Below are 11055 nucleotides of genomic sequence, written 5' to 3' on the forward strand. Positions count from 1 at the left end.
ATGGTCCAAGAGGTGACCAAAGGGCACCTGTTCACGGGGACATGGGTGCATGGCTTTGGCCGTCCATAGCCCTTGAGATGAAAATGGCATCCTGGATGGAAAGCAAGTACTCAGCAAACTTGTCTTAGAGCATTTAAATATTAACACATAGGGTGGGTGGGTCTCAGTGGATATCTTTGCTCAGGCTCCTCAATGTGAGAAATGGGCAGCCTTTTGAAGTCTGGCTAGAGATTTCTGGAAGGAAACTCACTCAATATTACCCAGAGCCATGTACAAAAAAAAAAAAAGAAAAGAAAAGAAAAGAAAGAAAGAAAGAAAGAAAGAAAGAAAGAAAGAAAGAAAGAAAGAAAGAAAAGAAAAAAGAAAGGGTAGGCGGCTAGAGGGATGGCTTAGAAGTTAAGGCATTTGCCTGCAAAGCCAAAGGACCCAGGTTCGATTTCCCAGGACCCACATTAGCCAGATGCACAAGGGACACACACGTCTGGAGTTCATTTGTAGTAGCTAAAGGCCCTGGCACATTCATTCATTCTCTCTCTCTCTGTCAAATAAATAAATAAATAAATAATTTTTTAAAAATTAATGGTAGGAATGTTGTTAAGATAGAAGAGACGGGCTGGAGAGATGGCTTAGCAGCTAAGCACTTGCCTATGAAGCCTAAGGACCCCAGTTCAAGGCTCAATTCCCCAGGACCCACGTTAGCCAGATACACAAGGGGGCACATGTGTCTGGAGTTTGTATGCAGTGGCTGGAAGCCCTGGCACACCCATTCTCTCTCTCTCTCCCTCTCTCTCTCTCTCTCTCTCTCTCTCTCTCTCTGCCTCTTTCTCTCTGTCACTCTCAAATAAATAAATTAAAAAATATTTAAAAAAAAAAAAAAGAGATAGAAGAGATGCTGAAACAGAAACTTGAGAGCCAGAATCGAGGAAGCAAAGGGAGAAGAAATAGCATTTGGCCTGATTTCACGTTGTTTTAGTTAGAAAAACATACGATTGCTTGAGTATGTATGGAAATATGTTAATAAGTCCTTCCCTCTTATAGTCAGCTTGCTTTTTGCACTTTAAGGAGGACAGACACTGAGAATCCTGAATACACATTCTGATTTAGCATGTCTAGGGCGGGGCCCAAATTCCACATGTCTAACAAGTTTTCAGGGATGTGGCTGGCTAGTGAAGGACACCGAGGGACTCGGAACTGAGAAGTGACCACGCAGACGGGACAGTGACACAGCAAGCCCGACTGTCTCTTCTGGCTGACCCTAAATGATCAGGTTCCCTCAGATCACGAACCAAGGGTGGGGATAGACGCCGATGTGCCAACGTTCAGATGCTCAAAGTGAGCAGGGGGAACCGGGCTGGAGAGATGGCTCAGAGGTTAAGGCACTTGCCTGCAAAGCCTAATGACCCAGATTTGGTTCCCAAGTACCCCCGTAAAACCAGATGCACAAGGTGGTGCATGTGTCCGGAGTTCGTTTAGCAATGGCTAGAGGCCCTGGCACACCCATTCTCTCTCCCTCTGTCTGTCTTCTCTCTGCTTGCAAATGATAAATAAATAAATGAGACAGGGAGATGTTGGTACATTCATGGACAACCTCTGGACACCTTGTTTCAAGCCCTTCCTCCCCCATCAATAGGGAAATACGCATGGCAGCTCTGAAGTTTCACTTTGCCTATAGGTCCCACGTGAGCATCTATGACACAAGAGAAAGGATGGTACCTCAAAGATGTTGAAAGCATCAAGAGTGTGGCAGGTGTCATTGATCTTGTGCCATTTCTTTGTCCGACAGGTAAACCCCATACTGCCCTCAGTGCCTGGAGGGCAAGGCTGAAGGCAATGGTCATTATCCACACAGACACCGTCACATACTCCTGGGAAAACAAAAGTCATCCATTGTCAGGTGGAAAGACCTGACCCGCAGGCTGTACTGGGCGAAGCACCCAGGCGGCACAGGAACCCCACAGGCATGCGATGTCGTTTAGTGGTAAGATGGAAGAAGGTTGAATGTAGAGCTAGGCATGGTGGCACACACCTATAATCCTAGCTCTGATAAGGCTAAGGTAGGAGGATCCCTATGAGTTTGAGGACAGCCTGGGTGTTATAGAGTGAGTTCCGCATCAGCCTGGGCTAGAGTGAGACCCTACCTCAAAAAAGAAGAGAAGGAGGGGGAGGAGAGGAAGAAGAAGATGACAACAATGACTAGAGATGGTGAAGGCACTTGCCTGTGAAGCCTAAGGACTCGGGTTCAATTCCCCAGGACCTACATAAACCAAATGCACTAGGAGGTACACGCATCGGGCATTCAGAGTTCATTTGCAGAGGCTAGAGGCTCTGGCATGCCCATGCTTTCCCTCTCTCTCTCTCTCTCTCTCTCTCTCTCTCTCTCTCTCTCTCTCTCTCTCATAAATAAATGGAATAAAAAAAGAAGATGCCAGGCATGGAGGCACACACCTTTAATCCCAGCACTTGGTAGGCAGAGGTAGGGGGATTGCCATGAGCTTGAGGCCAGCCTGAGACTACATCATATATTCCAGGTCAGCTTGGGCTACAGTGAGACCCTACCTTGAAAAAACAAATAAAAAAGAAGAAAATAGATCGGTGGTCATTATATTTTTTCAAAAACAGTATCCTCTTGTTTCTGAAGGAAACTCATGTCAAATTCCATGTATGAGATTAAAGTGGAACCACCCAGCTAAAGGGAGCATAGTGATGTGGAGACCACAGAGACACCTGGGCGCAAGAATAGCCCATGGGTTACCTTCATATGCCAGCAGAGACCCCTGAGTGCTAGAATAGCCCATGGGTTACCCTCACATGCCCACAGAGACCCCTGAGTGCTAGAATAGCCCATGGGTTACCCTCACATGCCCACAGAGACCCCTGGGCACCCCCTTCAGAACACTAGAGTTAGCCAGGTCAGCTCTAACCTGGAATCCATTGCCCCTAATGTTTCCAAAGAAGCTTCTTGGTCCAGAATGTGATCACGTGTCACGTGGTCAGTGAATCCTCAGAGACCAATTCTAACCACTGCCTTGGTCTCTTTAAGAGAGTTCAATGCAAGGGATCCATGACTTAGAAATCTGAGACCAAGGTGGGGTGGAGGGTGCTGGGAAGGGAGGGGACGACGGCTACAGTGAAAGGCACAGTGCAGTGCAAGGGGAGAAGGTCAAAGACAAATGTAAGCCATCACGGTGCCCTGTGCCATGAGGAAGAGGGCTGAGAATGACCTGCTATCGCAACAGATGACCAGGCAAACCTCCATGCATTTACTCATCACTGCCAACATACCATGTGGCCTGACAGTCACCTTCTCCTTGGTTTTTCTGGTGGCCTAAAAAGAGAAAGTCAAATCCACATCAAAATCAATCATTAGTCAGGCATCATGGCACACGACTTTCATCCCAGAACTCGGGAAGCAGAGGTAGATGGATCGCCATGAGTTCGAGGCCACCCTGAAGCTACATAGTGAATTCCAGGTCAGCCTGCGCTAGAGTGAGACCCTGCCTCGAAACCCCCCCCACCCCCCCCAGAAAAAAAAATCAATTGTTGACGCACCATCCAATGGTTCATTTTAGTCACAAACTGCCACAGCTGGTTTGGCTGTGATGTCAACACGGTCACCAAAAATCCCGCCATTGACTGTGGTCCCATGCTGCTGTTTTCCATTCCACTGGGTCATTGGGACTGTCCCCTCTCCCCGTTAAAACAGTCTATGTTTTGTACAGGAAATACATTGTGGGCAGAGGTGGGTTTGCCTGGAGGTTAACATGTGCTTACTTTGTGTCTATGTATCCCACTGAAGGAGAAGGGACATGTCAGACTGTGTGTTTGCATAGTCACATTTATCAAATTTTCAAGAAAAAATATTTTGGGCTAGAGATTTGGCTTACAGCATTTAAGGTGCTTGCCTGCAAAGCCAAAGGACCCAGGTGTGATTTCCCCAGGACCCACATAAGCCAGATGCACAAGGGGTGGCGGGGCGCATGTATCTGGAGTTCCTTCACAGTAGCTGAAGGCCCTGGTGCAGCCATTCTCTTTCTGCCTCTTTCTGTCTCTTCCTAGCAAATAAATAAATATAAATTAAAATTTTTTAAAGACAAAATATTGGGGCTGGAGAGATGGCTTAGTGGTTAAGTCCCTGTCTGCGTAGCCCAAGGACCCTGGTTTGAGGCTCGAGTCCCCAGGACCCACGTAAGCCAGATGCACAAGGGGGCGCATGTGTCTGGAGTTCATTCGTTGGCAGTGGCTGGAGGCCCTGGGGCACCCATTCATTCTCTCTCTCTCTCTCTCCCTCTTTCTCTGTCAAATAAATAAATAAATAAATAAATAAATAAATAAATAAATAAATAAAATTTGATTTGAGGGTTTGGGAATCTAGCTCAGTGAATAAGAGCACTTTCCGTGCAAGCATGAAGACCTGAGTCCAATCCCCAGCACCCACATAAAAAGCTGACTATGGTTGAACATGCCCATAAATAACCCAGGTGGGCTCAAGGGATGGCTTAGCAGTTAAGGCACTTGCCTTCAAAGCCTAAGGACCCAGGTTCGATTCCCCAGTACCCACATAAGCCAGATGCACTAGGTGGTGCATGCATCTGGAGTTTGTTTCCAGTGGCTAGAGGCCCTAGTGTGCCCATTCTCTCTCTCTCAAATAAATAAACAAATAAAATATTGTTTTTTAAATAACGCAAGTGCTAAGTCCAGAGAGGAGACAGGAGAATGTCTGGGGCTCACTAGTCAGCCAGTTGGCTTGAAAAACAGCAGCTCCAGGTTCAGTGACAGAGTCTGTCTCAAGAAAATGACATGTGGGAGAGAAAAGAGGATACCTCTGTCCCCTGCACACTGGTCCACTATGAATGGGCATCTACATATCTACATGCACGTGTGCATACGCCATGCACACACCAATTTTTTTTTTTTTTTTTTTTTGCTTTTCAAGGTAGGGTCTCACTCTAGCCCAGACTGACCTGGAATTCACTACGGAGCATCAGGGTGGCCTCGAACTCACGGCAATCCTCCCTCTGCCTCCATAGTGTTGGGATTAAAGTCATGCACTACCACGCCTGGCTTCACATACGAATTTTTTTAAAAAAGAAATTTAATTTGATATTTTTCCACATTCTGAAAAATGTTTACCTTCATAGGGTACTTTTAACATTAGATAACTTATTTTTTTAATATTATTTATCTATTGAAGAGAGAGAGAGAGTCAGAGAGAAGGAGGCAGACAGAGGGAGAGAGATTATGGGTTGCCAGGGTCTCCTGTTGCTGCCAATGAACCCCAGATGTATGTGCAACTCTGTGCATCTGGCTTTACATGGGTACTGGGGAACTGAACTCAGTCCATCAGGCTTTGCAAACAAGCACCCCCAAATGCTCAGCCAGCTCTCCATCCCCAGAAAGCTAACTATTCTTTAAGAGTACTCCCTACCATGAGCATCTCTCCCTCTCCTGATTAGGACTCTCTCTATATCCCACTCACCTCTGCCATATCCAACTCTGTCAACACAGTGATACACTATAGTCAAAAGATGAATTCTAGGTTGAAATCCCAAAATGGTCACTTAGAATGGAAAGTTCAGCTCTCTGCGCCTCAATGGCTTCTTCTAAAGGAGAGTAGGATTTGCCGTCGTACATCCGGTAATGCTTACCCTAGAGCATTCTTTTTATTTTATTTTTTTGTTGTTGTTGTTGTTATTTTTATTTATTTGAGAGCAAGAGACAGAGAGAGAAAGAGGCAGAGAGAGAGAATGGGTGCGCCAGGGCCTCCAGCCTCTGCAAACGAACTCCAGACGCGTGCACCCCCTTGTGCATCTGGCTAACGTGGCTCCTGGGGAATCGAGCCTCGCACCAGGGTCCGTAGGCTTCACAGGCAAGCGCTTAACCGCTAAGCCATCTCTCCAGCCCTAGAGTATTCTTATAAGGAATGCATGGAGAGCACTTGGAAACGTCCCAGAAGAGTGTAAGCACGGTATAAGATTTGACTGCATCACTCTGAGACTGAGTGATGATGACACAGCGCTCAGGTTCCACCCATCCCAGAAACCTTTCCTGGCCAGCTTTTCCTCGGCCATCTGCAGGATGCGTTACCTGTGCTGTGCTTTCAACGCTTGGCCTGCCCTGCTATCTTTCGAGCTAATCTTTGGTATATCCGCATATTATCATCTCAAGGAAATTTTAAGTTCCAGAGGAACATTATTGCGTGGTGTGTTCCTTTATACTCCCCTAGGTAGCTAACTTGGGGGTCTTGTACATACGTGCTTGTGTAAAAACATATGAGTAGGTATGTGTACTAACAGGGTATGCATGCATGCGTGTATGGGAAAAGACCCAATCACTGTTCCTAGTTCTGCACCAGAAAAGTGCCCTCTAGTGGCCAGGAAGAGCCTTGGTCCAATTGCTCCAATTTGGGCCCTGAAGTCTAAACCATGGGGAGAGAGGAAGGAATTTTCAAACCCATCTATTTGATCAACCCCTGGAACTTACTTTCCTTCCTTATTCACAATATTATTTCTCTCTACATTATCAAGAAACAAGGCTTTATAGTCCCTGTGTTTTGTTTTACCACAAATAGGAATTTAGGGGCACTGAAATTGAGCACTTGAAGGGAATCTCCTCACAAGCAAGAAGGCATCACTGAAGGTTCACGGAACACAACAGCCTTGAAATCATCGAAATATGATGGCGCTGTCCCATTTTATTCAAGAGAATAGATGCCAGAGGCTGGAGAGATGGCTCACTGGCTAAAGGCACTTGCTCATAAACCCCAGCAGACCTAGGTTTGATTCTACAGTGCCCACGTAAAGCCAGAAGTACAAAGTGTCTCATGCGTCTGTTCGTTTGCAATAGCATGAGGCCCTGGCATGCCTATATTCCCTCTCCCTGTCTGTTTCTCTCTCTCCCCCTCTCTGTCTCATAAATCAGTACATAAATATATTTTTAAAAGACAAGTCACGAGGCATGGTGGTGCACGCCTTTAATCCCAGCACTCAGGAGGCAGAGGTAGGAGGATCACCATGAGTAAAAGGCCATCCTGAGACTACATACTGAATTCCAAGCCAGCCTGGACTAGAGTGAGACACTACCTCAAAAAAAAAAAAAAGACAATAAATCCTTTGTGTATCGATTTAAAATTCTCCCGCAAAACCAGAATATGTTTAGAGTTCTTAAAGACTCTTTGGGGCTGGAGAGCTGGCTAAGCAGTTAAGGCACTTGTCTGTGAAGCCTAAGAACCTAGTTCCAAGTCCCCAGGACCCACGTAGGCAGTGCATGCATCTGTAGTTCGTTTGCAGTGGCTGGAGGTCCTGGCGTGCCCAGAGGGAAGAACAGGCTTCTGAAGGTACCCACCTTGAGGCGTTATGCTCTCGGTGCACCATGCCCAAGGTGCTTACAAGTTAACCACTATGACTGATGCCCGGCCGAGGAAACCAACTCCAGAGACAGCACGTCAGATTGATTTGGTCTGCGGGCAGAAGGCCCAGGGAGGCAGTCTGTAAGGAGTTCTGGAAAATCTACCTACTCAAGTGAGGAACCTGGTTTACTCCTTCCCAGTTAGCTTTCTAGAGTGTTCCATGATGACTCTTCCGGTCAGTTCATTTCTGGGGTGGCCTCCTGGATAAAAGACTGTAGCTTCCCAATACCCACATTCCTCATCCTCACACTGGGAAAGAGACAGTTGCCAACCAGCCACCCACTCAACCAGCTGAGCTGCCGCAGTGTGTAGGCAGGTGAGGAAAGGGGCAGAACCCAACAACTTGACATCCAGAAGCTTGCGTGGTGGGAAGAAAGGGACAGAATGTCCCTAGTAAGGTGAGGTGACCCCCAGCAAGCCCAGCCTCCCCTGCTCTGCCTACTCTGCCGTTTTGTCTCGGAGGGAGATAGGAATGAACAAATGCAACTAAAGGAGCAAATGGCCCGGCTATGGTGGAGCATGCTTTCAGTCCCAGCACCCGGGAAACAGAGGTAGGAGGATTACCATGAGTTTGAGGCCACTCTGAGACTACATAGTGAATTCCAGGTTAGCCTGGGGCTACAGCAAAACCCTATCATGAACCAACCACCCCCCAAAAAGGGACAGGGCAAATAGTACAAGCTGTGTCATTGGTATGCTGCTAGCAAAAAAAAAGAGAAAAGAAGCTGGGCGTGGTGGCATACGCCTTTAATCCCAGCACTCGGGAGGCGGAGGTAGGGTTACCATGAGTTCGAGGCCACCCTGAGACTACAAAGTGAATTCCAGTTCAGCCTGGGCTAGAGTGAGACCCTACCTCGAAAAAAAAAAATCGAAAAGAGTAAATTAAGTAAACAATAGGAAAATCAAAATGATGCATAGTGGTGAGGAAAGTCTTCCAGAAAAAGCCACTAAATGGCTGAGGAAATGCTCCTGCCATTTTGGATGGGATGACGTTTGATGGTGCCAAATCATTTTTAGGTCCTGCCCACCAAATGTCGTCAATGTCTCCCAGGCATAGGCAACCCTCACCACCTGTACTTGCTCAAGTGCCCACTGGGGAACAGCATCACCCTGGTTCCAAAGTTATCCACCACCCGAGCCTGTGAGTAAGGGAAGTCTTATTAGCCCTAAATCACCTCAGCCTCACTGTATCTCAGAGCCGATGGGGGAAACCAGTGAGAAAAACACTGTAGCTATGGAGGAGGAATGGTCTTTCGTAGGATAGCTGGATTTGCAGTGTACTGGCTGTGCCAGTCACACTGGCACCATCTCCTGACGCCTCAGCTCTCAGCTAGCAGAGCTGGTGATAACGGCCGAGTCCAAGTCCTCATCCTTCCTCCCGCCAGCCCATCACCACTCTGCCCCGTCTTACCGGCCATAACGTCGTACAGGACTCCTCCATGGGTAAAAGAAACACAGAGCAGAGCATCAGGAGTATACGAGGCATGGCCGCCCACGCAGCTGGTTTTCTTGCTTCTGTGAAAGTAAGTAAAAAGGCAAAATGTCTCTAATCAGAAGCTTTCATAGCACCAGGCCTCTGAAGACCAGGTACGTCTGCGAGGCTGGGCTATCTACACCTTCAGTGCCGCCTGACCCAGCGGCGGTGGCCCTGTGGCTCCCACTGGCTATAGCAGGAGGCTTCGGGTTGCAGCTCCAACCCACAGAGGGAGGTGCGGACCATGGCTGAGCCGTCCGTCACCCTCCGCTGTTGACTTGTGTGGCACACCTAACACGGGAATCCCTCTCGATGCAGCTGCTGCTTGAGGGAATGTCACCTCACCTACCAGCATGTAATAAATAGCAGCCCTGTGTTCAGGATTAGACGAGGCTGAGAACTGTGTAGGCGGCTGTAGAAGCTGAGCTGGGATTCCAATGGCTACGCTGAGCCTTAGGAAGATCTCGGAAGGAGAGTTAGCACCAGTTACGCTGTTATCTTTGCCCTGGTCCGCCCAGCCCTGGAGGAATAGCAACGTCTTCAAAACCAGTGGACTCTTAATACCTCTACCTCTTAAACCAATCTCTTGATGCCTCCAGCAAAGTGAGACATAGGCACAGGATACACTCACTAATATACTTGTATTAATAGTTTCCTTTTTGGGGGGGGTGGGGGGTTCAAGGTAGGGTCTCACTCTAGCCCAGGCTGACCTGGAATTCACTATGGAGCCACAGGGTGACCTCAAACTCATGGTGATCCTCCTACCTCTGCCTCATGAGTGCTGGGACGAAAGGCATGCGCCACCATGCCCGGCTACAATAGTTTACTTTTTAAAGCCAAGCATGGTGACATATGCCTTTAACCCCAGCACTAGGGAGGTAGGAGAATAACCATGAGTTAGAGGCCAGCCTGAGACTACATAGTGAATTCCAGGTCAGCCTGGGCTACAGCGAGATCCAACCTCAAAAAAAAAAAAATTAGTTTAAGTTTTTAGTATTTAAACTAAAAAAAGGTCAGGCTGGGCATGGTGGTGCACACCTTTAATCCCAGTACTCAGTACCCAGTACAAAAATTTTTTTTTGTTTTAAGGCCAGGGCCAGTGTGGTGGCCCACACCTTTAATCACAGCGCTCAGGAGGCTGAGCTAGGAAGATCATCATGAGTTTGAGGCTAGCCTAAGTTACAGAGTGACTTCAAGGTCAACATGGGCTAGACAGGGACCTTCATTCAGAAACAACATTGTGAGGCTGGGGGCAGCTCAGTTAGTCTAAGAATGCTTCTCTCGCATTCCCAGAGCCCTGGCTGGGTTTGATGCACAGCACTCCATAAAACCATGCATCATGGCACATCCCTATCAGTGCAACATTCAAAAGATGCAGACAAGAGTATTAAAAATTCAAGGTCAGGGATAGAGAGGTGGGTCAATAGCTAACACACTTGCCAGCAAAGCTAAAGGACCCAGGTTCAATTGCCCGGTACCCATGTAAAGCCAGATGCACAAAGTAACACATGCATCTGGAGTTTGCTTGCAGCAGCTGGAGACTCTGGCATGCCCCTTCTCTGTGTGTCTCTTTATTTCTCTCCCTCTCTCTCTCATTATAAATAAATAATATTTTTTTAAATCAACTTCATCCTTTGCTATGTAGCAGGTCCAGAGGCCAGCCTGGAGGATATATAAAATTCTGTCTCAAAATTTATAAACTCTGTCATCATATAGAAAGATGTTCTCTTAACTAAAACCAATTATTTGAAAAGTGAGCTAAGAAATGATATGAAGAAATGAAGCTAGGTATACTGCCTTCTGTCTGTAATTCTAGAATTTGGGAAGCTGAGGCAGGAGGATCATTTACAGTCAAGGCCAGCCTGGATAATAGCTAGAACCTGCCTCAAAAATAAAAGGAACGAGCCAGGCATGGTGGCGCACATCTTTAATCCCAGCACTCGGGAGGCAGAGGTAGGAGGATTGCCATGAGTTCAAGGCCACCCTGAGACTACAGAGTGATTTCCAGGTCAGCCTGAGCTACAGTGAGGCAGAGGTAGGAGGATGATTGTGAGTTCAAGGCTACCCTGAGACTGCATGGTGAATTCCAGGTCAGTCTGGGCTTTAGCAAGACCCTATGTCAAAATAAAACTAAAATCCTGTTCTCCACCTTATTGAAGACAGATAGAATAGGAAA

The 11055-nt window shown here is 47.2% G+C and overlaps 1 protein-coding gene across 1 annotated transcript in view; it reads right to left on the reverse strand.

Moving 5' to 3' along the window:
- Adgrf2 (adhesion G protein-coupled receptor F2) overlaps positions 1 to 8891 on the reverse strand; it is a 40162-nt gene extending 31271 nt beyond the window's left edge. The window contains exons 1-3 of the mRNA XM_012951172.2: positions 8817 to 8891; positions 3283 to 3325; positions 1714 to 1865 (exon numbers count right to left, since the gene is read on the reverse strand). Coding sequence (XP_012806626.2) covers positions 1714 to 1865; positions 3283 to 3325; positions 8817 to 8891 — 270 coding nt within the window. The remainder of the gene's footprint in view (positions 1 to 1713; positions 1866 to 3282; positions 3326 to 8816) is intronic.
- Between the last annotated feature and the right edge of the window lie 2164 nt (positions 8892 to 11055).

The sequence above is a fragment of the Jaculus jaculus genome, chromosome 8, assembly GCF_020740685.1.
Source record: "Jaculus jaculus isolate mJacJac1 chromosome 8, mJacJac1.mat.Y.cur, whole genome shotgun sequence".
Classification (NCBI taxonomy): Eukaryota; Metazoa; Chordata; class Mammalia; order Rodentia; family Dipodidae; genus Jaculus; species Jaculus jaculus.